The sequence below is a fragment of the Symphodus melops genome (assembly GCF_947650265.1).
Source record: "Symphodus melops genome assembly, contig: scaffold_150, whole genome shotgun sequence".
NCBI lineage: Eukaryota > Metazoa > Chordata > Actinopteri > Labriformes > Labridae > Symphodus > Symphodus melops.
Genome location: NW_027636521.1, coordinates 46,030 through 73,108, shown reverse-complemented (window position 1 = coordinate 73,108; position 27,079 = coordinate 46,030). Strand labels below are relative to the sequence as shown.

The following is a 27,079-nucleotide window of genomic DNA, read 5'->3' as shown; positions in this document are numbered from 1 at the left end:
GTGTGTGTGTGTGCAGGTGTGTGTGTGTGCAGGTGTGTGTGTGTGTGTGTGCAGGTGTGTGTGTGTGCAGGTGTGTGTGTGTGTGTGTGTGTGTGCAGGTGTGTGTGTGTGCAGGTGTGTGTGTGTGCAGGTGTGTGTGTGTGCAGGTGTGTGTGTGTGCAGGTGTGTGTGTGTGCAGGTGTGTGTATGTGCAGGTGTGTGTGGGCAGGTGTGTGTGTGCAGGTGTGTGTGTGTGTGTGTGTGTGCAGGTGTGTGTGTGTGTGCAGGTGTGTGTGTGTGTGCAGGTGTGTGTGTGTGCAGGTGTGTGTGGGCAGGTGTGTGTGTGCAGGTGTGTGTGTGCAGGTGTGTGTGTGTGTGCAGGTGTGTGTGTGTGTGCAGGTGTGTGTGTGTGTGTGCAGGTGTGTGTGGGCAGGTGTGTGTGTGTGTGCAAGTGTGTGTGTATGTGCAGGTGTGTGTGGGCAGGTGTGTGTGTGCAGGTGTGTGTGTGCAGGTGTGTGTGTGTGTGCAGGTGTGTGTGTGTGTGTGCAGGTGTGTGTGTATGTGCAGGTGTGTGTGGGCAGGTGTGTGTGTGCAGGTGTGTGTGTGTGTGTGCAGGTGTGTGTGTGTGTGTGCAGGTGTGTGTGGGCAGGTGTGTGTGTGTGTGCAAGTGTGTGTGTGTGTGTGTGCAGGTGTGTGTGTGTGCAGGTGTGTGTGTGTGCAGGTGTGTGTGTGCAGGTGTGTGTGTGCAGGTGTGTGTGCAGGTGTGTGTGTGTGCAGGTGTGTGTGTGTGCAGGTGTGTGTGTGTGTGCAGGTGTGTGTGTGTGCAGGTGTGTGTGTGTGCAGGTGTGTGTATGTGCAGGTGTGTGTGGGCAGGTGTGTGTGTGCAGGTGTGTGTGGGCAGGTGTGTGTGTGTGCAGGTGTGTGTGTGTGTGTGTGTGTGCAGGTGTGTGTGTGTGTGTGCAGGTGTGTGTGTGTGTGCAGGTGTGTGTGTGCAGGTGTGTGTGTGTGCAGGTGTGTGTATGTGCAGGTGTGTGTGGGCAGGTGTGTGTGTGCAGGTGTGTGTGTGCAGGTGTGTGTGTGTGTGTGTGCAGGTGTGTGTGTGTGTGCAGGTGTGTGTGTGTGTGCAGGTGTGTGTGTGTGTGTGCAGGTGTGTGTGGGCAGGTGTGTGTGGGCAGGTGTGTGTGGGCAGGTGTGTGTGTGCAAGTGTGTGTGTGTGTGTGCAGGTGTGTGTGTGTGTGTGCAGGTGTGTGTGTGCAGGTGTGTGTGTGCAGGTGTGTGTGCAGGTGTGTGTGCAGGTGTGTGTGTGTGCAGGTGTGTGTGTGTGTGCAGGTGTGTGTGTGTGTGCAGGTGTGTGTGTGTGCAGGTGTGTGTGTGTGTGTGTGCAGGTGTGTGTGTGCAGGTGTGTGTGTGTGTGTGTGTGTGTGCAGGTGTGTGTGTGCAGGTGTGTGTGTGTGCAGGTGTGTGTGTGCAGGTGTGTGTGTGTGTGTGCAGGTGTGTGTGTGTGCAGGTGTGTGTGTGTGCAGGTGTGTGTGTGTGTGTGTGCAGGTGTGTGTGTGCAGGTGTGTGTGTGTGTGTGTGCAGGTGTGTGTGTGTGCAGGTGTGTGTGTGCAGGTGTGTGTGTGTGCAGGTGTGTGTGTGTGTGTGTGCAGGTGTGTGTGTGTGCAGGTGTGTGTGTGCAGGTGTGTGTGTGTGCAGGTGTGTGTGTGTGTGTGTGCAGGTGTGTGTGTGCAGGTGTGTGTGTGTGTGTGCAGGTGTGTGTGTGTGTGTGCAGGTGTGTGTGTGTGTGTGCAGGTGTGTGTGTGCAGGTGTGTGTGTGCAGGTGTGTGTGCAGGTGTGTGTGCAGGTGTGTGTGTGTGTGCAGGTGTGTGTGTGTGTGCAGGTGTGTGTGTGTGTGTGCAGGTGTGTGTGTGTGCAGGTGTGTGTGTGTGTGTGTGCAGGTGTGTGTGTGCAGGTGTGTGTGTGTGTGTGTGTGTGTGCAGGTGTGTGTGTGCAGGTGTGTGTGTGTGCAGGTGTGTGTGTGCAGGTGTGTGTGTGTGTGTGCAGGTGTGTGTGTGTGCAGGTGTGTGTGTGTGTGTGTGCAGGTGTGTGTGTGCAGGTGTGTGTGTGTGTGTGTGCAGGTGTGTGTGTGTGCAGGTGTGTGTGTGCAGGTGTGTGTGTGTGCAGGTGTGTGTGTGTGTGTGTGCAGGTGTGTGTGTGTGCAGGTGTGTGTGTGCAGGTGTGTGTGTGTGCAGGTGTGTGTGTGTGTGTGTGCAGGTGTGTGTGTGCAGGTGTGTGTGTGTGTGTGCAGGTGTGTGTGTGTGTGTGTGTGTGTGCAGGTGTGTGTGTGCAGGTGTGTGTGTGTGTGTGCAGGTGTGTGTGTGCAGGTGTGTGTGTGCAGGTGTGTGTGTGTGTGTGTGTGTGTGTGTGTGTGCAGGTGTGTGTGTGCAGGTGTGTGTGTGTGTACCTTGAGGATGGGCAGCCCCTCTGAAACAGTCTCTGCGATGGCTAAAGCTCCTGCTGGACGCACCAGACAGTCTCCAAAGTTTATCACCTGGATGCTGCGCAGGTGTTTCAAGGCCTGTAGAGACACAGATGTTATCAACTACACACCACGTCAATAACTCGCTTACTGTCATGACATCACAGGCGTGTACCTGAGCCATGGCGGTAGCCCCCTTCTCTGTGAACGTGTTGTCGTTCAGGTTGAGGATGCGCAGGTTGCTGTTGTGCTTCATGGCCGAGGCCAGAGCCGTCACACCTGCATGATTGATGCCGTTCTGAGGCATGTGCACCTCCTCCAGACTCCCCATCACCTGCAGCACACACACACACACACACACATGCACACACATCACGACGTGACGTTGTCACACCTGTGTTTCATGAGACAGGTGTGCACGCTGTCTGAATCTGAGCTTGTTGACACGTTTGTGAAATGAAGTCAGTGAAGAAGTTTGTCTGGAACTTTTCTGAACAGGACTTTTGTTGTTGCTGGTTTGGAGATGGTTCAGTCAAAGCTGAAGGAGACGGCGGTGTACCTGGAAGGCTTCTGCGAGCGCCTTGGCTCCGTCGTTCTCCAGGCGGTTCCTTCCTGCAACAAACACCTTCAGACTGAGGGGGGCGCCGTCTGCACTGGATTTCTCATGACACTGGCTCAGAGAAGCAGCCAAAATCTGAAGAGTCCAAAAACAGAGATTATTTTAGGTCTGAGGATTTCAGAGGTTCACGTGGCTGAAAGGATGATGATGTCTCTGCTTTTCATCTTCGGCTCCATTGTTCTATTCATATTTATCACGTCCTCTCAGCTGATCGGGGGCGGGGCTTACACAGGCCTACAGGCACCTTTCCCATGGTCACACTGATGTCAGTGGAGGCGAGTCATCTGTCAGCGTCTGTGTTGAGGTGAGTAGTCGGCTGATTGGCCGACAGCAGGCGTTCATGGAAGTCCAAACTAACTGTGACTATCAACGAACATCCGATTACATTTCAGAAGAAGACTCAGACCTCAGAGTCCGCTGACTCACCTTCCCCCCGCCGATGCCCATCCCACAGTTGTTGAGGCGAAGCTCCTGCAGGGTGAAGCAGGCCGAGCTCTTCAGGAGCTTCTCGATGCCTTTCACTCCGTCTGGACCGAAGGCGTTATCACTGAGGTCTAACACGGTCAGCCGAGCGCCCGCCAGAATCAGAGCGTCCCCCAACGAGTTCTACAGCAGCAGGAGAGACAGGAGACAGCAGGCCGGCTCAGAGCGCCGCTCAGAGCGCCGTTTAAAGCCTCCACATGACAGACGTTAAAATAAAGAAGCTTTACCAGAGCAGGCGGGATCTCAGAGCGCAGACGACCTGTGAACATGTCGCTCCAATGACAGCACTGAGAGAGAGAATCACAACAACCGTCAACAAATCACAATAACCGTCAACAAATCACAACAACAGTCAACAAATCACAACAACAGTCAACAAATCACAACAACAGTCAACAAATCACAACAACCGTCAACAAATCACAACAACAGTCAACAAATCACAACAACCGTCAACAAATCACAACAACAGTCAACAAATCACAACAACCGTCAACAAATCACAACAACAGTCAACAAATCACAACAACAGTCAACAAATCACAACAACAGTCAACAAATCACAACAACAGTCAACAAATCACAACCGTCAACAAATCACAACAACCGTCAACAAATCACAACAACCGTCAACAAATCACAACAACAGTCAACAAATCACAACAACAGTCAACAAATCACAACAACAGTCAACAAATCACAACAACCGTCAACAAATCACAACAACAGTCAACAAATCACAACAACAGTCAACAAATCACAACAACAGTCAACAAATCACAACAACAGTCAACAAATCACAACCGTCAACAAATCACAACAACCGTCAACAAATCACAACAACCGTCAACAAATCACAACAACAGTCAACAAATCACAACAACAGTCAACAAATCACAACAACAGTCAACAAATCACAACAACCGTCAACAAATCACAACAACAGTCAACAAATCACAACAACAGTCAACAAATCACAACAACAGTCAACAAATCACAACAACAGTCAACAAATCACAACCGTCAACAAATCACAACAACAGTCAACAAATCACAACAACAGTCAACAAATCACAACAACAGTCAACAAATCACAACCGTCAACAAATCACAACAACAGTCAACAAATCACAACAACCGTCAACAAATCACAACAACAGTCAACAAATCACAACAACAGTCAACAAATCACAACAACCGTCAACAAATCACAACAACAGTCAACAAATCACAACAACCGTCAACAAATCACAACAACAGTCAACAAATCACAACAACAGTCAACAAATCACAACAACCGTCAACAAATCACAACAACAGTCAACAAATCACAACAACAGTCAACAAATCACAACAACAGTCAACAAATCACAACAACAGTCAACAAATCACAACAACCGTCAACAAATCACAACAACCGTCAACAAATCACAACAACCGTCAACAAATCACAACAACCGTCAACAAATCACAACCGTCAACAAATCACAACAACAGTCAACAAATCACAACCGTCAACAAATCACAACAACAGTCAACAAATCACAACCGTCAACAAATCACAACCGTCAACAAATCACAACAACCGTCAACAAATCACAACCGTCAACAAATCACAACAACCGTCAACAAATCACAACAACCGTCAACAAATCACAACAACAGTCAACAAATCACAACAACCGTCAACAAATCACAACAACAGTCAACAAATCACAACAACAGTCAACAAATCACAACAACCGTCAACAAATCACAACAACCGTCAACAAATCACAACAACCGTCAACAAATCACAACAACCGTCAACAAATCACAACCGTCAACAAATCACAACAACAGTCAACAAATCACAACCGTCAACAAATCACAACAACAGTCAACAAATCACAACCGTCAACAAATCACAACAACAGTCAACAAATCACAACAACAGTCAACAAATCACAACCGTCAACAAATCACAACAACAGTCAACAAATCACAACAACAGTCAACAAATCACAACAACCGTCAACAAATCACAACAACAGTCAACAAATCACAACAACCGTCAACAAATCACAACAACCGTCAACAAATCACAACAACAGTCAATAAATCACAACAACCGTCAACAAATCACAACAACCGTCAACAAATCACAACAACAGTCAACAAATCACAACAACAGTCAACAAATCACAACAACAGTCAACAAATCACAACAACCGTCAACAAATCACAACCGTCAACAAATCACAACCACCGTCAACAAATCACAACAACAGTCAACAAATCACAACAACAGTCAACAAATCACAACCACCGTCAACAAATCACAACAACCGTCAACAAATCACAACAACCGTCAACAAATCACAACAACAGTCAACAAATCACAACAACAGTCAACAAATCACAACCGTCAACAAATCACAACCGTCAACAAATCACAACCGTCAACAAATCACAACAACAGTCAACAAATCACAACCGTCAACAAATCACAACCGTCAACAAATCACAACAACCGTCAACAAATCACAACAACAGTCAACAAATCACAACAACAGTCAACAAATCACAACAACAGTCAACAAATCACAACAACAGTCAACAAATCACAACAACAGTCAACAAATCACAACAACAGTCAACAAATCACAACAACAGTCACCTTGAACTGGCTCTTGGTCTCCAGAGCTTTGGCGATGGCTCGAGCCGCCTCCACGCCAAACGTGTTCCCCTCCAACCTCAGAGCCTGAAGACCCTCAAACTCCTCGATCTCCTTCACCATCTCCTCCACTGCACAGACCAGACAGAGCATCACACAGAGTCACCTGTACGCTGAGTCACCTGTACGCTGAGTCACCTGTACGCTGAGTCACCTGTACGTTGAGTCACCTGTATGCTGAGTCACCTGTACGCTGAGTCACCTGTACGTTCAGTCACCTGTACGCTGAGTCACCTGTACGTTGAGTCACCTGTACGTTGAGTCACCTGTATGCTGAGTCACCTGTACGCTGAGTCACCTGTACGTTGAGTCACCTGTACGTTGAGTCACCTGTACGCTGAGTCACCTGTACGCTGAGTCACCTGTACGTTGAGTCACCTGTACGCTGAGTCACCTGTACGCTGAGTCACCTGTACGTTGAGTCACCTGTACGTTGAGTCACCTGTACGCTGAGTCACCTGTACGTTGAGTCACCTGTACGTTGAGTCACCTGTACGCTGAGTCACCTGTACGCTGAGTCACCTGTACGTTGAGTCACCTGTACGCTGAGTCACCTGTACGCTGAGTCACCTGTACGCTGAGTCACCTGTACGCTGAGTCACCTGTACGTTGAGTCACCTGTACGCTGAGTCACCTGTACGCTGAGTCACCTGTACGTTGAGTCACCTGTACGCTGAGTCACCTGTACGCTGAGTCACCTGTACGTTGAGTCACCTGTACGCTGAGTCACCTGTACGTTGAGTCACCTGTACGTTGAGTCACCTGTACGTTGAGTCACCTGTACGTTGAGTCACCTGTACCCTGAGTCACCTGTACGCTGAGTCACCTGTACGTTGAGTCACCTGTACGTTGAGTCACCTGTACGTTGAGTCACCTGTACGCTGAGTCACCTGTACGCTGAGTCACCTGTACGCTGAGTCACCTGTACGTTGAGTCACCTGTACGTTGAGTCACCTGTACGTTGAGTCACCTGTACGTTGAGTCACCTGTACGCTGAGTCACCTGTACGCTGAGTCACCTGAGGTCTGGACTACGTAGAGAGTCCAACATATCAGGGTCTCTGTGGGGGATCTGGTTTAACAAACTCTGACATCAGAGATGGTGATTATCAGTCCTACGATGATCCATCAACCCGGGTTACAGAGAGCGCCTTCACGTAAAAGGGGCGGAGTTAGTGTCATTGAACCAATCACAATCACTGCGTCTGCTGTCAGCAGATCATCATATCTACAAACATTATATTTACACAAAGTACAAACTATATGAGTGATATAAATGAGACAAACAGGCTGCAGAGAGACACAGCTGCAGGAAGGACAAAACAAAGTAAACAGAGGTCAAAGGTCAGCTTGTATTTGTCCCGTGGTTAGTTCACCTTAGAACTGACTCTAAGAACTGGTCTCTGAACTCAATGTGCTGCTGTGACTCTTTAAAGTGGTTAAACTGCAGCTCATCACAAACAGAGCAGGACACATTCAACATGAAGAAGAAAACATTCATTATTTTACATCTTTCACTGAAATGTTCCGGAGCTTTCTTCAGTCTCTGTTGAAGGATATCAGTGAAACATCATCAACAACTAAACACACTATAATGTCAAATCATGATGGACACATCAAGTGTCCTCCCCCCTCTCCATCAGCTCCAGGAAGAGACACATCAAGTGTCCTCCCCCCTCTCCATCAGCTCCAGGAAGAGACACATCAAGTGTCCTCCCCCCCTCTCCATCAGCTCCAGGAAGAGACACATCAAGTGTCCCCCCCCTCTCCATCAGCTCCAGGAAGAGACACATGAAGTGTCCCCCCCCCTCTCCATCAGCTCCAGGAAGAGACGCATGAAGTGTCCTCCCCCCTCTCCATCAGCTCCAGGAGCTCCACCATCTAAACATCTGATTGGTCAGTGGGCGGAGCTTCAACCTGCTCCGGAGCAGGTCAGGTGTTCAGCATCAGTTACCGTGGTGACGTACCCAGGTAAAAAGTCATCGACCCTCGTAGGACTGAAAACCCAGAGTGAACCCTGAAGGGACCCCGCTAAGCTCAAATCCTGCTTCGTAGTCCAGGACCCAGACCTCTGATCTGCTCCAGAGTCCAGACCTCTGGACGCTGAAATACAGGTAAACACAGTAACATGTCTCACCTGACTGAGCATCATCCAGCTTCCTCCCCTGGCCTTTGTAACTCAGCTCGCGCTCCTCCTCCACTCCAGTTTTTGCCAGAGAGTCGGCCAACTGAGCAACAACGTCTGTTGCCATGACAGCGCCTGAGGGACAAACACAGGTTAGCTGTACAGGTGATCTTATATTTGTCTGTTTTACACCTGAGTCTCCGGAGACCTGGCACGGATCGGGCCAACAACTCAGGTCTAAATGAGTCCCCAGCTGGCCTATTACTGATCCGGTTCAGGATCCGTAGCCTTGAATGTCCCTCGGGATCAATAAAGTAACTATCTATCTAGCTAACCCTAACCCTGGCCAGCTGGGACGGCTATCTGTCCGTTCAGGACCACACCTGGTCCCTGTTCGAGTCTGGATCAGGTCAGGGACCCTTTGTTCACGTGCGGCCTGAAAACATGCTAACAAGCTAACTCAGGAGTTAGACGGAGTCCGCCGCGACACTATGAACGGTTTTATTGGACATAATTAACGGTGACCCATAACGTAGTCTGGCCCCGGTTCAGCCCACACTCACCTTTACCTGCTCTCTCTCTCTCTCTCTCTCTCTCTCTCTCTCTCCCTCTCTCTGCCGAGCTGCTCTGTCCTTAACACTCCCGCTCCCTCCTGACGTTCAAAACACAGCAACACACCGCCACTCTTTACGGCAGCACAGCTCAGATACAAGGGACTTGTAGTCCAACAGGACTACAAGTCCGCGTCTGTGAAACTGATTAACTCTTCATTTCTTCAAAAGAGTTCAGAGTGAAACACAGATGTTTCTTTAATATGATCTTTAATTATTGTTGAATATACCGAACTGTTCTATGTAAGGATCATTCACTGGATCATTATATACACTGAGTACAGATGTGACCTTGTTCACACACAGTGGGCTAATAATAATAATAATAATAATAATAATAATAATAATATTAATAATATTAATAATATTGTTTTTATCTTTTTTGGCTTTCACGAGCTACTTACAGAAGAAAGTTGTAGGTGTTGTGTTTATGGTTAGTTTGCCTGACAGTCAGGACTCAGGGTTTTCAAACACTGACTTTATGCTGAGAATCGAAACTAAACTGGAGCCAGAAATCCTGCAAACCCTCGAAGGACCTGGATCCTCCATGGAGACGGTTCAGGTCTCTGGTTCCAGATCAGCAGATTTCAGTTTGTTAAAAAGGACTCTTCCTCTTGTCAAACCACAAACAAAGGACTGGAGGATTTATTTCACATGTTGGGGGTCTATTAGACTCTCAGTTTACCCACATTAATGTTCAGAAACACTGTAGATTGCTGTGTTCAGGTGTGTTCAGTGAGGAAAGTCTGAATGTAAACAGCGTTGATAAGTTGCTAAGAAGAAGATCAGTGAAGTGTTTCTGTTTAAAGTGATATTTGAGTAAACAGTTGATACGTGAATTATTAAAAATTATGCGAACATTTAATCTCGTCCCTCTTGTTTCATTCAGTTGTTCATTTTACAACTCGGAAACTCTTTTTTTTGTTCAACACCACATGAATGCAGCATGAGCCCTCCTGTTGTTTGTAGAGGATGAGCCTGACAGACGGCGCTCGGGGTCGTACGACTCACGTCACTTAAAGGGCCAGTGTTCCATTTCCAGCTGGCTCGTGGGTGTTCCCGGTAAGTTGCTGAGAATCGAAACTTAACCCCGGACAGTGCGGACTAGCACGAAGCCGCTCCGTGTTTCCTCCTTCGGGTCTGCTCGGACAGCTGTTAGTTTTGGTTCCTCCTCGGACCCGAAATGACCCGACTGTGAACCAAGACCCGGGTCACTTCCTCACTTGTTCAGGTGGGCTTTAAGGTGAGCCAGCAGAAGCATGATAGCGACAGAGAGAGTGGCATGCTGTTAGTGCTCATGAATATGATGAGAGATGTGTGTCTGTACTCTGCTGAAGGAGGAACCATGGAGCGACAGAGAAGAAGAGAGGACATCAGCAGAGACCTGGCGTTCATTCAGTGAGACTGACTCACACACACCAAACAAAGTCATTAAAGGAGCAATATGGAACTGACGCCTAGTGTTTAAAATTAATACTGCAGTCCAAATTCACCATCGGTATCACTTCCTCTGATCCCAAGTTTTCAGACTGAAGGCAATAAGTCGTGATTTTGTTTGGAACCAACAGATCTGAAGTCGTGCATGTGTATACACACACACACACACACACACACACACACACACACACACACACACGCATATAGAATCTCATCTATCTATTCAAGTTTGGGACCCCCAGCTGCTGTCTGAGCCTTTGTGTGTGTGTTTCAGGTCCTCACTGGCTTTCCCCGAACCTGACGGGTACCAGGTACGCGCTGAGTCTAAACCTCTATCCCGCTGCGCTCCTGTGTGTTAGGACTCTGTATTTCCTCGTCAGCCTCCTCTGTCTCTTCTCTCTTTCATGCTCATAGCATGCAGAGTCTCATAAATGTCCATTATTTTGGACGTTCTGGCGTCCTCATTGAGGTTTCTGTGCATCAACTGCTGCACTTGGTCCGCCTTGGCTCCTCCCACTAACTAACTATCCCACTGATTTCCTGCTCCTCCCTCTTTTCCTGATGTAGTCATAGTGTGCAATTTAAATCATCAGCACTCCAGTTCTTTGTGTTGTTTGTAGTTCTTTGTGTTGTTTGTAGTTCTGTGTGTTGTTTGTAGTTCTGTGTGTTTGTAGTTCTGTGTGTTGTTTGTAGTTCTTTGTGTGATTTGTAGTTCTTTGTGTTTGTAGTTCTTTGTGTTTGTAGTTCTTTGCGTGATTTGTAGTTCTTTGTGTTTGTAGTTCTTTGTGTGGTTTGGAGTTCTGTGCTTTTTGTAGTTATTTGTGTTGTTTTTAGTTCTTTGTGTGGTTTGTAGTTCTGTGCTGTTTGTAGTTCTGTGTGTGGTTTGTAGTTCTGTGTGTTGTTTGTAGTTCTCTGTGTGGTTTGTAGTTCTGTGCTTTTTGTAGTTCTTTGTGTGGTTTGTAGTTCTGTGCTTTTTGTAGTTCTTTGTGTGGTTTGTAGTTCTTTGTGTGGTTTGTAGTTCTGTGCTGTTTGTAGTTCTGTGTGGTTTGTGGTTTGTAGTTCTGTGTGGTTTGTAGTTCTTTGTGTTGTTTGTAGTTCTTTGTGTTGTTTGTAGTTATTTGTGTGGTTTGTAGTTCTGTGTGGTTTGTAGTTCTGTGTTGTTTGTAGTTCTTTGTGTGGTTTGTAGTTCTGTGCTTTTTGTAGTTCTTTGTGTGGTTTGTAGTTCTGTGTTGTTTGTAGTTCTGTGTGTTTGTAGTTCTTTCTGTGGTTTGCAGTTCTTTGTGTGGTTTGTAGTTCTGTGTGTTTGTAGTTCTGTGTTGTTTGTAGTTCTTTCTGTGGTTTGCAGTTCTTTGTGTGTTTGTAGTTCTGTATTGTTTGTGGTTCTGTGTGGTTTGTGGTTTGTAGTTCTTTGTGTGGTTTGTAGTTCTGTGTTGTTTGTAGTTCTTTGTGTGGTTTGTAGTTCTTTGTGTGGTTTGCAGTTCTTTGTGTGTTTGTAGTTCTGTATTGTTTGTTGTTCTGTGTGGTTTGTAGTTCTGTGTGGTTCTGTGTGGTTTGTGGTTTGTAGTTCTTTGTGTTGTTTGTAGTTCTTTGTGTGGTTTGTAGTTCTGTGTGTTGTTTGTAGTTCTGTGTGTTTGTAGTTCTGTGTGTTGTTTGTAGTTCTTTGTGTGATTTGTAGTTCTTTGTGTTTGTAGTTCTTTGTGTGATTTGTAGTTCTTTGTGTTTGTAGTTCTTTGTGTGGTTTGGAGTTCTGTGCTTTTTGTAGTTATTTGTGTTGTTTTTAGTTCTTTGTGTGGTTTGTAGTTCTGTGCTGTTTGTAGTTCTGTGTGTGGTTTGTAGTTCTGTGTGTTGTTTGTAGTTCTCTGTGTGGTTTGTAGTTCTGTGCTTTTTGTAGTTCTTTGTGTGGTTTGTAGTTCTTTGTGTGGTTTGTAGTTCTGTGCTTTTTGTAGTTCTTTGTGTGGTTTGTAGTTCTTTGTGTGGTTTGTAGTTCTGTGTGGTTTGTAGTTCTTTGTGTTGTTTGTAGTTCTTTGTGTTGTTTGTAGTTATTTGTGTGGTTTGTAGTTCTGTGTGGTTTGTAGTTCTTTGTGTTGTTTGTAGTTCTGTGCTTTTTGTAGTTCTTTGTGTGGTTTGTAGTTCTGTGTTGTTTGTAGTTCTGTGTGTTTGTAGTTCTTTCTGTGGTTTGCAGTTCTTTGTGTGGTTTGTAGTTCTGTGTGTTTGTAGTTCTGTGTTGTTTGTAGTTCTTTCTGTGGTTTGCAGTTCTTTGTGTGTTTGTAGTTCTGTATTGTTTGTGGTTCTGTGTGGTTTGTGGTTTGTAGTTCTTTGTGTGGTTTGCAGTTCTTTGTGTGTTTGTAGTTCTGTATTGTTTGTTGTTCTGTGTGGTTTGTAGTTCTGTGTGGTTTGTGGTTCTGTGTGGTTTGTGGTTTGTAGTTCTTTGTGTGGTTTGTAGATCTGTGCTATTTGTAGTTCTTTGTGTGGTTTGTAGTTCTTTGTGTGGTTTGTAGTTCTGTGTGTTGTTTGTAGTTCTTTGTGTGGTTTGTAGTTCTGTGCTTTTTGTAGTTCTTTGTGTGGTTTGTAGATCTGTGCTATTTGTAGTTCTTTGTGTTGTTTGGAGTTCTTTGTGTGGTTTGTAGTTCTGTGTGGTTTGTAGTTCTGTGTTGTTTGGAGTTCTTTGTGGTTTGTAGTTCTGTGTTGTTTGTAGTTCTTTGTGGTTTGTAGTTCTGTGTGTGGTTTGTAGTTCTTTGTGTGGTTTGTAGTTCTGTGTGGTTTGTAGTTCCTGTGGTCTTTTCCTCCCTCCAGGATTTTGTGACTCAGCTGGTGGTGAACCTGCTGGACGAGGGGAACGCCTTGTTCACAGACGGGGAGTGGAAGCAGGCGGTGAAGATGTTCTCTGAAGGTGTGAATGTGTCGGAGTACGCCGTGTCGGAGGAGCTTGGCGTCCCTCGGGTCCTCGTGGAGAGTCTGTACGTGAACAGAGCTGCAGCCTATCACAGCATGGTGAGACTCTTCAACACTTCTCTGCACTGTTTGACACATGATGGCTTCAGGATGTTATTACCTCGCCTCTGTGAGAGCCATGAACATGCTCACTTTAGAACATCCACATACTCGTCTGTTTAAGTGTCTTCACTCCTTTTGGACTCAATCAGTGTTTAAAACAAATCAAACAGGTGAAGTCGATCAAAGTATCTCGCTCTCTCAGAGAGCCTTCGCCATGAGGAGCACGCTGTAGTTACCGTGCAGAAAATCAAACCTTTTATCAGAGTCGAGGACTCACTCCTACGTGTCCTCCAAAGTCAGGACAGACTCTGAGCTGACCTTGAATACAGGAACTCAGTGGCGTGCAGACAGTCTGTAGAGACGGTAGAGGTGGCGTGCAGACAGTCTAGGCCCCTCCCACTGGCTCCAGGTGAATTCTCCCTCACTCTGACTTTCTTCAGGAGAAACATTCAGCTGGTCGAGTTCATGACGCTCAGTGTGAAACTTTCAGTTTATTAAAGATACACGTTTTATTTCAGATCAGTTAAAGAGGGAAAAATCAAATGATAGAACATTTTGACAACTTTAGTTGTTGTTGTCCACACACACACACACACACACACACACACACACACACACACACACACACACACACACACACACACACACACACACACACACACACACACACACACACACACACACACACACACAGCTAAAGCTAAACACAGCTATTCACTTAAAGTAACCAGACACTTCAAGGACAGCAGAGACGCTCAGAGCCTGTGGCGTGGTATCCAGACCATCACGGACTACAAACCCACAGACCTGTGACAACAACACCTCCCTGCTCAACGACCTAAACAGCTTCTTTGCCAGGTTTGAAGCAAACAACAGCATGCCCGCACAGAAGACCACCCCTCCTCCCCACGACCAGACCCTGTGCCTGACTGCAGCCAGCATGAAGAGAACCTTCTCCAACATCAACACCCGCAAGGCTGCAGGTCCAGACCACATCCCTGGCCGTGTGCTGAAGGACTGTGCAGAGGAGCTCAAAGATGTCTTCACAGACATTTTCAACACTTCTCTGAGGCAGACTGTTGTTCCAACATGCTTCAAAACGACCACCATCATACCCATTCCAAAGAAGCCATCACCATCCACTCTCATTGCACTGACCCCCATCATCATGAAGTGCTTTGAAAGATTAGTCATGGCCCACATCAAATCCTCCCTTCCCTGCACCCTGGACCCCTACCAGTTTGCATACCGGGGCAACAGATCAAGCGAGGATGCAATCTGCTCTGCTCTTCACCCAGCCCTCATCCACCTGGACTCCAAAGACTCATCCGTCAGAATGCTGTTCATAGACTTCAGTTCAGCATTCAACACCATCATCCCTCAGCAGCTGATCGGCAAACTGGACCAGCTGGGGCTCAGCACTTCCCTGTGCAACTGGCTGCTGGACTTCCTCAGCGAGAGGCCTCAGACTGTGCCGGTTGGCGGCAACGCATCAAAAACCACCATCCTGAGCACCGGGGCACCCCAAGGCTGTGTGCTCAGCCCCCTGCTCTTCACGCTGCTGACCCACGACTGCACGCCATCCTTCAGCAGCAACCACATTGTGAAGTCTGCGGACGACACAACAGTGGTCGGTCTCATCTCCAACAACGATGAGACGCACTACAGGATGGAGGTGGGCCAACTGGCCACGTGGTGCAAAGACAACAACCTCTTCCTGAATATCCACAAGACCAAGGAGGTTGTTGTCGACTTCCGGAGGGCCCCCACTCCCAAACCCCCCCTGACCATCGACGGTGCTGCTGTGGAGAGAGTGAGCAGCACCAAGTTCCTGGGGGTCCACATCAGTGAGGATCTCTCCTGGACAGCAAACACCACATCACTGGCCAACAAGTCCCAGCAGCGCCTCTACTTCCTCCGTAAGCTGAAGAGAGCACGAGCACCCCGACCCATCATGTGCTCCTTCTACAGAGGCACCATGGAGAGCACCCCCACCCATCATGTGCTCCTTCTACAGAGGCACCATGGAGAGCATCCTGACCCATCATGTGCTCCTTCTACAGAGGCACCATGGAGAGCATCCTGACCCATCATGTGCTCCTTCTACAGAGGCACCATGGAGAGCATCCTGACCCATCATGTGCTCCTTCTACAGAGGTACCATGGAGAGCACCCCCACCCATCATGTGCTCCTTCTACAGAGGCACCATGGAGAGCATCCCCACCCATCATGTGCTCCTTCTACAGAGGCACCATGGAGAGCACCCCCCCCCCATCATGTGCTCCTTCTACAGAGGCACCATGGAGAGCATCCTGACCCATCATGTGCTCCTTCTACAGAGGCACCATGGAGAGCATCCTGACCCATCATGTGCTCCTTCTACAGAGGCACCATGGAGAGCATCCTGACCCATCATGTGCTCCTTCTACAGAGGCACCATGGAGAGCATCCTGACCAGCTGCATCACTGTGTGTCTGGAGGGACCCTGCAGCGCACAGTGAAGGCAGCTGAACGGATCATCGGTGTCCCGCTCCCCTCTCTTCTGGACCTCTACGGCACCCGCCTCACCCGCAAAGCAACCCGCATTGTGAGTGAGCCCACCCCCCCCTCACACAGCCTCTTCAGCCTCCTGCCATCGGGGAGACGGTACCGCAGCCTGCGGGCCGGCTCCCCTCCCTCCCCTCTGCCCCCATGAACACTGAACATTGGACCCTCCTCCTGTTTGAACATTGAAACAGAACCCGGGTCACTTATTGCACAAGTTTCACTTTTCTTATAATCTGGTTTTATCCTCCATTTTATTTAACTTTGTACTTTTTGCACATTTAGGTTTATTAATGTAAATATTATTTATCTTTTTTACCTTGTTTTATTTTATTTACCTTTCTTATCTACATTGCACCGTGGGGAAACTTAATTTCGATTTCACTGTATGTCTGACATATTTTGGAATTGACAATAAAGAACCTTGAACCTTCTGAACCAACCTCAGAAATAACAAAGAAGACGACTGCCAACAGGAGCTCTGATGATCTCCAGACTCCAATAACAGAGCAGCTGTGGAAGCAATCTGAACGTGTGAGCCGTGTCTCTTCTACCTGCAGCAGCTTCCTGCAGTTCCTGGAGTGTCCACTAGAGGCTGGCTGCAGCAGCACAGGAAGTCACATACACACCCATTCAAACAGCCTGTTTTTACAGCAGACATGAACATGTTTACAGCCTGCTTCAAAAAACCAAATAGGTGTGATTAGCTCATGTCTCCATTGACACGCCCCCTGCAGGAACACACGGGGGACGCCACTCAGGCTTCGTCATATTTATATCTGTGGCTCCTCCTCCTTCCCTGAGTGGAGATCCAGAGTAATAGTGTTTTCCGTCTCCTCAGGGTGAATATGATCGTGGCGTGTCCGACTGTGACCGAGCGCTCTCTGTGTGCGAGCAGAGTCACCGTGCTCTGTACAGGAAGGCTCTGTGTTTGAAGGAGCTGGGCAGGTACAGAGAGGCCTACCACGTCACCACAGACCCCCTGCTCATCAGCAGACCGGTACGTCCAACATCTCCTCTCTGCATGGATCAGAGCCGCGCTCGTTTAACAGGATCCTTGATGTTTTGTGTTCAGGACGTGAAGGTGAGCGAGTTAGCTCTGGAGCTAACGGCCTGTCTGGGACTGAGAGTCAGGAAACCGTACGTCACAAAGGTGAGAGCTAGAACACCTTCCTCCGTGATGTTTGATGATCTGACGCTCGGTAACCACGAACCCTCCGGAGGCTGACGCAGCTTCGTCTGCTCTCCTTCTCTGGAAGCTGCTCGAGTTAGTTTTTAAAACATATTTGTTTATTTTCAGGATAACCCTCTGATGGAAAGACCGCTATCAAACGGCCACCCGAACACTGAAGCTATCAAAGTAAGAACTCCTCATGACCTCTGACCTTCACCTGTCACAGGTCATCAACGCCACACACCTGCGCTCTGCTCCGCTTTAAATACACTGTGAGTCTATTTGACGGAGCTCGCTGCCGGCACGCGTCAGGCTGGACAGAATCGATCCACCTGGACAGGAAGTTAGACAAGCAAACGCAGACAGCATCCACTCAGTTTCAAAATAAAAGCCCACATGCAGACGTACTGATTGTAAAGTCCAATAGTTCGCTCTGTTGCGCTCAGAAGCGACCCGGTGGGGCGGTGCGAGTGTTGGTCACGTTGTTTAATATGTCTGCAGGTGTCGACTCGTCAGGCAGGAAATCCTCTGAGCGTTCTCGCTCCAGGTGACTCTTCTTCTCTTTGTCATCATCACTTCCTGTTTGTCTTGTTATGATTGAACTCAACCCTAATAACCCTCCTGTCTGTGTTCAGTCAGCTTTCCCAGCATGCCTCAGTCCTCTCTTGCCTCCACTGCTGTAGCGTCTGTAGTTCCTAACATGTCGGAGACGTTGGACGACTCGGAGCTGATCGGAGACGACTTGGATCGCCTGCTCGACTGTTTTCACCACGGCCAAACTGAGGTAGACTCATTCTGTTTGTGTGTGCAGGACGTTAATGCGCTCATCACGGTGGAGTCATCACAGATAGCTGCCCCCTAGTGTTTAAAATGAGTACTGCAGCTTCAGTGTTTAGCCAGCTCTGCATGTGGTGGACACTGCAGCTTCAGTGTTTAGCCAGCTCTGCATGTGGTGGACACTGTAGCTTCAGTGTTTAGCCAGCTCTGCATGTGGTGGACACTGTAGCTTCAGTGTTTAGCCAGCTCTGCATGTGGTGGACGCTGTAGCTTCAGTGTTTAGCCAGCTCTGCATGTGGTGGACGCTGTAGCTTCAGTGTTTAGCCAGCTCTGCATGTGGTGGACACTGTAGCTTCAGTGTTTAGCCAGCTCTGCATGTGGTGGACACTGTAGCTTCAGTGTTTAGCCAGCTCTGCATGTGGTGGACGCTGTAGCTTCAGTGTTTAGCCAGCTCTGCATGTGGTGGACGCTGTAGCTTCAGTGTTTAGCCAGCTCTGCATGTGGTGGACGCTGTAGCTTCAGTGTTTAGCCAGCTCTGCATGTGGTGGACGCTGTAGCTTCAGTGTTTAGCCAGCTCTGCATGTGGTGGACACTGTAGCTTCAGTGTTTAGCCAGCTCTGCATGTGGTGGACACTGTAGCTTCAGTGTTTAGCCAGCTCTGCATGTGGTGGACACTGTAGCTTCAGTGTTTAGCCAGCTCTGCATGTGGTGGACACTGTAGCTTCAGTGTTTAGCCAGCTCTGCATGTGGTGGACACTGTAGCTTCAGTGTTTAGCCAGCTCTGCATGTGGTGGACACTGTAGCTTCAGTGTTTAGCCAGCTCTGCATGTGGTGGACACTGTAGCTTCAGTGTTTAGCCAGCTCTGCATGTGGTGGACACTGTAGCTTCAGTGTTTAGCCAGCTCTGCATGTGGTGGACACTGTAGCTTCAGTGTTTAGCCAGCTCTGCATGTGGTGGACACTGTAGCTTCAGTGTTTAGCCAGCTCTGCATGTGGTGGACGCTGTAGCTTCAGTGTTTAGCCAGCTCTGCATGTGGTGGACGCTGTAGCTTCAGTGTTTAGCCAGCTCTGCATGTGGTGGACACTGTAGCTTCAGTGTTTAGCCAGCTCTGCATGTGGTGGACACTGTAGCTTCAGTGTTTAGCCAGCTCTGCATGTGGTGGACACTGTAGCTTCAGTGTTTAGCCAGCTCTGCATGTGGTGGACACTGTAGCTTCAGTGTTTAGCCAGCTCTGCATGTGGTGGACACTGTAGCTTCAGTGTTTAGCCAGCTCTGCATGTGGTGGACACTGTAGCTTCAGTGTTTAGCCAGCTCTGCATGTGGTGGACACTGTAGCTTCAGTGTTTAGCCAGCTCTGCATGTGGTGGACACTGTAGCTTCAGTGTTTAGCCAGCTCTGCATGGGTCTGTAAAGCTTTCTGCGTTCTAACCTCTCTCCATGTTTCATCTCCAACATTGATCCTAGTTTGAGCAGCTTTCTGCTGCTGGAGCTTATTAGAAACATGCAGAGGCTTTTTAGCTCGGGTACAATCACTTCTATCTGAAGCAGTTCCACTGCTTTCTGTCAATGAAAACAAAAAATGTTGCTGGTCCATAAACGCTGTCTCTCTCTCTCTCTGTCTCTCTCTCTCTCTCTCTCTCTCTCTCTCTCTCTCTCTGTCTCTCTCTCTCTCTCTCTCTCTCGCTCTCTTGCTCTCTCTCTCTCGCTCTCTCTCTCTCTCTCTCTCTCGCTCTCTTGCTCTCTCTCTCTGTTTTCAGACGGAGGCGGCGTCCTGCGTCCCTGTCAGCACGTCCTCATACTCTGTCCCCCTCCTTCCTGAGCCCAGCCCTCAGCTGCCCCCTGCCTTCTTTAACTCGGCCGTCCAGAGCGCTCTTAGTTCTTTGGACTCGTTCTCTGAGGGTCCCTGCTGCGTCCATCCGTCCCCTCTTGATGCCTTAGATGACCTGTCCTCCTCTGGACTTACAGGTGATGTGGGGGCTTCAAATGTAGCCCCGCCCTCTGTAGGGCTGGACGCTCTAGACGGACTTGACTCTCTGGATGAAATCTTAGACAATCCTCTGAGTCCTGCTGCCGAGAGTGAGTCCACATCCCCAGAGGGGCGGAGCCTAGACGGCTCTCTGGATGAGCTCAATGCTCTGCAGATGGCCTCGGGTCCAGGTGGTCCGGGTGTCGTTGTGGGTCTGCATCCTGTGGAGCAGCTGGACTCTCTGGATGCCTTGGATGTGTTTCCGTCTGTAGAGGGCGTTGCGGTGTCCTTTGGGGGAGCGGGCCTGGACTCGCTCTCTGAGTTCCTCCTGACAGGTAAACGTGATGACCTGAAGAGAAACGGCTTTCATGGCGCTCAGACTGATGATGATAAATCTGTTCCTCAGAAACCTCCGAGCTTCACGCCGCTGCAGCTCCAGTGAAACTTCCTGCAGAGAATCAGCTCAGAGTAAGAGCGATCACGTGACCATCAGGTGACCTGCTCGTCATTTTGGTTCTCTGAGCGTAAATTCAAATGTTCTCTTCGTCAGGAGAGAAAAAGCTCTGCTCAGGACGCCGTCTGTAACTTCCTGTCGTCCACACACAACTTCCTGCAGGCCTGCTCCACCTGCTTCCCTCGCACAGGTACCACACCTCCTCTTCTTCCTCCTCCTCCTCCTCCTCCTCTTCCTCCTCATGCTCCTCCTCTTCCTCATGTTCCTCCTCTTCTCCCCCCTCCTCCTCCTCTTCCTCCTCCTCCTCCTCCTCCTCTTCCTCCTCATGCTCCTCCTCTTCCTCATGCTCCTCCTCCTCTGTTTCCAGGTAAAGGTATTTATTCCTTTGTTCATAAACCGGACCTGGTCCACAGCTGTCATAAAGACATCCTGCTGTGTAGAAGAAAGTCTGATTCTGATTGGACCAGAGTCAGGCCCCTCCCCTCCTTCACATCGTTCAGCGGGCCGTTTGTTCTCTGCAGGGGTAAGATAAGTGTTGCTATGGTTACGCCAACACTGAACCGGTCTGTTTGGGTTTTTAGATTGTGTGTGTGTGTGTGTGTGTGTGTGTGTGTGTGTGTGTGTGTGTGTGTGTGTGTGTGTGTGTGTGTGTGTGTGTGTGTGTGTGTGTGTGTGTGTGTGTGTGTGTGTGTGTGTGTGTGTGTGTGTGTGTGTGTGTGTGTGTGTGTGTGTGTGTGTGTGTGTGTGTGTGTGTGTGTGTGTGTGTGTGTAGAGCTGCTGAGCTCAGGCCGTGTGGGCGTGTGTAAGTACGGCGAGGAGTGTAACTTTGCGTTCAACCAGCTGGAGATCGATGTGTGGACGGAGGAGAGGGCGGGGCGTCTGGACCGACGGCGTCTGTTTGACTCATCAGCTGTTGATCAGGATCCAGTGAGCGGCGTCCTGCGTCTCCTCCAGGAGAACAAAGGCGTCTACATGTTCCTGTGTCAGGTCAGTGTGATGTCATCACGCCGCCCTCTGTTCTGGCGCTCGTCCTGATGGTCCGTGTCTCTCTGCAGGACTGCTTCGATAATAAACCCCGAATCATCAGCAGGCGCAGCAGAGAGAAGCCCGCGGCGTGCTCCAACACGGACGTTCATCACCGCTTCGACGCCAACAAGTACGATGACACACGCTGAGCGCGTGCTCTTTGATTCTCTCTCTTATTGTTATTTCCTCCTCGTTTGCCCACCAGGTGTTTGGCGTTCGTGGTCAGGACTCACAGCGTGACCTACAGGAAGATCCGCCCACTAAGTCACCTGTGCCGTCTGGATTTATGTCGACAGGCGATCAGAAACATCTGCCCGAGAGACGACGAGTGTCTGTACGCTCACTCTGTGATCGAACTGAAGACATGGAGGGTACAGAGAGACACAGGTGAGAGACACACAGGTGAGAGACACACAGGTGAGAGAGACACACAGGTGAGAGAGAGACACACAGGTGAGAGAGACACACAGGTGAGAGAGAGACACACAGGTGAGAGAGAGACACACAGGTGAGAGAGAGAGAGAGAGAGAGAGAGACACACAGGTGAGAGAGAGAGAGAGAGAGAGAGAGAGACACACAGGTGAGAGAGAGAGAGAGAGACACACAGGTGAGAGAGAGACACACAGGTGAGAGAGAGAGAGAGAGACACACAGGTGAGAGACACACAGGTGAGAGAGAGAGAGAGAGACACAGGTGAGAGAGAGAGAGAGAGAGACACAGGTGAGAGAGAGAGAGAGAGACACAGGTGAGAGAGAGACACACAGGTGAGAGAGACACAGGTGAGAGAGAGAGAGAGAGACACACAGGTGAGAGAGAGAGAGAGACACAGGTGAGAGAGAGAGAGAGACACAGGTGAGAGAGACACAGGTGAGAGAGACACAGGTGAGAGAGAGAGAGACACAGGTGAGAGACACAAAGGTGAGAGAGAGAGAGAGACACACAGGTGAGAGAGAGACAGGTGAGAGAGAGAGAGAGAGACACACAGGTGAGAGAGAGAGAGAGACACACAGGTGAGAGAGAGAGAGAGACACACAGGTGAGAGAGAGAGAGAGACACAGGTGAGAGAGACACAGGTGAGAGAGAGAGAGACACAGGTGAGAGACACACAGGTGAGAGAGAGAGAGAGACACACAGGTGAGAGAGAGACAGGTGAGAGAGAGAGAGACACAGGTGAGAGACACACAGGTGAGAGAGAGAGAGAGACACACAGGTGAGAGAGAGACAGGTGAGAGAGAGAGAGACACACACACAGGTGAGAGAGAGAGAGAAACACACAGGTGAGAGAGAGAGAGAGACACACAGGTGAGAGAGAGACAGGTGAGAGAGAGAGAGAGAGACACACAGGTGAGAGAGAGAGAGAGACACACAGGTGAGAGAGAGACAGGTGAGAGAGAGAGAGAGAGACACACAGGTGAGAGAGAGAGAGAGAGAGACACACACAGGTGAGAGAGACACAGGTGAGAGAGAGAGAGAGAGAGACACACAGGTGAGAGAGAGAGAGAGAGAGACACAGGTGAGAGACACACAGGTGAGAGAGAGAGAGAGAGAGAGACACACAGGTGAGAGAGAGAGAGAGAGACACACAGGTGAGAGAGAGAGAGAGAGAGACACAGGTGAGAGACACACAGGTGAGAGAGAGAGAGAGAGAGACACAGGTGAGAGACACACAGGTGAGAGAGAGAGAGAGACAGGTGAGAGAGAGAGAGAGACAGGTGAGAGAGAGAGAGAGACAGGTGAGGAGTCCATCCTGGTAACTGTGTTTGTTTGTCCTGTAACAGGAATCAGCTCCGAGGAGATCGTCAAAGTCTCCACGAAGTATATCGACAATCACGAGCAAAGACAGAGAGTAAGTGAGGGGGGAGGAGGACAGAGGGAGGGAGGAGGAGGACAGAGGGAGGGAGGAGGAGGACAGAGGGAGGGAGGAGGACAGAGAGAGGGAGGAGGACAGAGGGAGGGAGGAGGAGGACAGAGGGAGGGAGGACAGAGGGAGGGGGGGACAGAGGGAGGGAGGACAGAGGGAGGGGGGGACAGAGGGAGGAGGAGGAGGACAGAGGGAGGGAGGACAGAGAGAGGGAGGAGGACAGAGGGAGGGAGGAGGAGGACAGAGGGAGGACAGAGGGAGGGAGGAGGAGGACAGAGGGAGGGAGGAGGAGGACAGAGGGAGGGAGGAGGACAGAGGGAGGGAGGAGGAGGACAGAGGGAGGGAGGAGGAGGACAGAGGGAGGGAGGAGGACAGAGGGAGGGAGGAGGAGGACAGAGGGAGGGAGGACAGAGGGAGGGGGGGACAGAGGGAGGGGGGGACAGAGGGAGGAGGAGGAGGACAGAGGGAGGGAGGACAGAGGGAGGGAGGAGGAGGACAGAGGGAGGGAGGACAGAGGGAGGGAGGAGGAGGACAGAGGGAGGGAGGACAGAGGGAGGAGGACAGAGGGAGGGGGGGACAGAGGGAGGGAGGACAGAGGGAGGAGGAGGAGGACAGAGGGAGGGAGGACAGAGGGAGGAGGAGGAGGACAGAGGGAGGAGGACTGAGGGAGGAGGAGGAGGACTGAGGGAGGAGGAGGACTGAGGGAGGAGGACAGAGGGAGGAGGACAGAGGGAGGAGGAGGACAGAGGGAGGAGGACAGAGGGAGGAGGAGGAGGACTGAGGGAGGAGGAGGAGGACAGAGGGAGGAGGAGGACAGAGGGAGGAGGAGGACAGAGGGAGGAGGACAGAGGGAGGGAGGAGGACAGAGGGAGGAGGAGGACAGAGGGAGGAGGACTGAGGGAGGAGGAGGACAGAGGGAGGAGGAGGAGGACAGAGGGAGGAGGAGGACGGAGGAGGAGGACAGAGGGAGGAGGACAGAGGGAGGGAGGACAGAGGGAGGAGGACAGAGGGAGGAGGAGGACAGAGGGAGGAGGACAAGCTGAAAAGAATTAAGTAAATAAACATCTTTCAGGTATCGTGTGGAGATGGCGTGAACAAACAAAGAGGCGGGGCTGGAGGCGGAGCTGGAGGCGGAGCTGGGAGGAGTCTGAACATGAGGATGAAGTTTGCGTGTGTTCAGTGCTGGAACGGATTCAACATCAGTGAACCTGATAAAACCCTGAAACACTGCACGGCCAAGGCCCGACACCCGTGAGCACGCTGTACCAGATAAACGCCACGACACAACGTGAGCGACGCTAAAAGGTGTTTTCTCTCTCGCCATCAGCTGGAGCTCGGACAGGTGTGTGCTTCTTGTAAAGTCGACGGAGAGAAGTAAATGGGTTCAAGTCCGCCCGCTGCCACACGTCAAGAACTTCCCTCTGTTCTACGATGTAGGTGGTTTCCTGACTAACCTTCTATCATGTCTGCTCGTGGTCGTCTGTTGTAACGAGCGTCTGACGGCTGCTCGTGGTCGTCTGTTGTAACGAGCGTCTGACGGCTGCTCGTGGTCGTCTGTTGTAACGAGCGTCTGACGGCTGCTCGTGGTCGTCTGTTGTAACGAGCGTCTGACGGCTGCTCGTGGTCGTCTGTTGTAACGAGCGTCTGACGGCGGCCATCTTTTGTCACAGATTTGTACCCAGATGGCGAGGAAAGGGAAATGTATTTACCCCGGGAAATGCACGTTCGCTCACAGCCAGGAGGAGCGAGAGATGTGGACGTACATGAAGAACAACGACAGTGAGTTTTCATGTTATGATCTCCCTGTCCAGCCTACATTACCCACAATGCCTCTCAACCACCATCACATTTAGAGATCAGTACTCGACACCTGTCAGTGCACGATGAGACAAAGTTCTGTTGGGTCGTCACACTTCCGATCAGCCGTGAAGGTCCAATGATCGTGTCCGTCCTCGTGACTTCATCGCTCTGTCTGTCCCTGTAGTGCCGTACATGCAGCAGATTTACAACCTGTGGCTTTCTTTAACCGCCCAAAGCGTCCAATCAGACGGAGCCGTGCTGACGCAGCCTGAAGACAAAAACATCATCATGCCCACAGACTACGCCGAACCTCTGGTGAGTGAACGTGACTCCAGCGAGTGTTGTGTTGAAAGACGGTGTGACCGAGTCTGTGTTTCAGAGCGGCTTTCACTGCCGTCTGTGCGGGAAGCACAGTAACAGCGAGCGCCAGTGGCAGCAGCACATCTCCACCGAGAAACACAAAGACCGAGTGTTCAGCTGTGAGGGAGAGGACCAAGTTCTGACCTGGAGCTACAGGTTCCCCGGGACCTGCTTCAAACTGTGCCCCAGGTAAGTCCTTTACTTACCCCAGGTAAAGGACTCCCCAGGTAAGTCCTTTACTTACCCCAGGTAAAGGACTCCCCAGGTAAGTCCTTTACCTGGGGAAGAGTCCTGTCTACAGTCCACAAGAAACCCACCTATCCAATCCCATTAACCCAATCCCATTAACCCAATCCCATTAACCCAATCCCAATCCATTAGTTAGTCTGGGACTGAAGACGTGTTTTTGTGCGGTTACCATGGTTACGCTTCGTCCTAAAAAAGCAGAGCGGAACGTCCAAAGTAACAAAAACTTAGTGTCAGATATGAACTCGATGTGACCAATCAGAGAGCAGCGTGTCTGAATCTAAATCTGATGGAGAGGACGGTGTCTGGAGACGGCCCGCGGCCCCAGGACTCAGGACCGCTCGCCCGTCCCACAATTCATTGCAAGTGATATTATTTGTTCTTAAAAGTTTGTGGTTCTCGTGTTGATCACACGTGCTGCACACTGTTTGTGTTATTAGCGTGTTAGCTAACTAACCCAACCAATCAGAGATGTCCCTGTGACACTCTACAGGTTGTGAATAAACGGTGTTGTTTTTAAAGTACTCGTCGCCTCACGCTCAGCTGTGATGGTTATGACATCATGAATAATAACCAATCCACTATGGAGAAAATGAACGGGATCCTTTCACTCTAGGAACCAAACTGTTGAGTCCTATTGATATTAACATGAGGTCATTGAACAGTCCTGTGATTGGACGGTGAAATGATCTGCTGCTAACAGCTGCCCTCTGGTGGTCAAAAGCAGCCATGTGTCTGAACTCAGCGCCGTCTGTGTAAAACATCACGCGGCCACATGAACTGTTTAAAACCTGATGAATTGTGGTCTGTTGTGGCTTGACAGGCTGAACGGCGTGTGTCCTGACGGCGTGAGCTGTGACTTCGCTCACAGTAGCGAGGAGCTGCAGGAGTGGACGGAGAGACGAGATTTCCTGAGACAGAAGTTATCTAAAGCCAGAGAGGACATGCTCATCATGCCGGATGAGTTCCACTTTGGGAAATACAACTTCCTGCTCCAGGACTGACGGCTGTCCGTCACCATGCCTGTTTAAAAACTAAACTGTCAGGTGATGCTAATGCTAGCGGTGTTTTATTTGCCAAAAGATCACAAACCAATCATTTGCATTCTTAATGAGTTATAAAAATTCTTAAACATAGCTGATAGTTTTCATCAGCGCTGACGTTAAACACACACAGAACATACGAGACCATAAACCTGTTTGTCCTTTCCTTCTGTTGTCCAATCAGAAGCTCCCTCTGCCAAAGTTCACAAGAGGACGTTCAAGAATTTACTAAATGAAATAAAAATCTTCAGTCTGTTTTTATTTTATCTGAGAAAGATTCAAACAGATCTGTAAACATGTCACAAACGGAACCAGACTCAGAACCTGGATCAGAACCAGACTTGTGTAGAACAGGCAGAAACCTGGATCTGGGCTGGTTATACTGCCCCTGCTGTTGAGAGGGGG

General features: G+C 49.6%; 1 protein-coding gene across 1 annotated transcript; it reads left to right on the top strand.

Annotated features, from left to right (window-relative positions):
* The first annotated feature begins 8,392 nt into the window (after window positions 1–8,392).
* LOC306819400 (zinc finger CCCH domain-containing protein 7B-like) lies at window positions 8,393–26,924 on the top strand. The gene is made up of 23 exons (XM_079373197.1): window positions 8,393–8,544; window positions 10,328–10,388; window positions 10,702–10,738; window positions 13,221–13,418; window positions 16,808–16,966; window positions 17,042–17,119; window positions 17,267–17,326; window positions 17,642–17,687; window positions 17,776–17,924; window positions 19,676–20,219; window positions 20,291–20,352; window positions 20,435–20,528; window positions 20,706–20,861; window positions 21,111–21,325; window positions 21,394–21,494; window positions 21,570–21,751; window positions 23,143–23,210; window positions 24,298–24,476; window positions 24,553–24,658; window positions 24,896–25,004; window positions 25,210–25,340; window positions 25,405–25,574; window positions 26,455–26,924. The coding sequence occupies exons 1-23, from the start codon at window positions 8,505–8,507 to the stop codon at window positions 26,633–26,635; spliced, it is 3,126 nt and encodes a 1,041-aa protein (XP_079229323.1). The 5' UTR covers window positions 8,393–8,504; the 3' UTR covers window positions 26,636–26,924.
* Window positions 26,925–27,079: the final 155 nt, after the last annotated feature.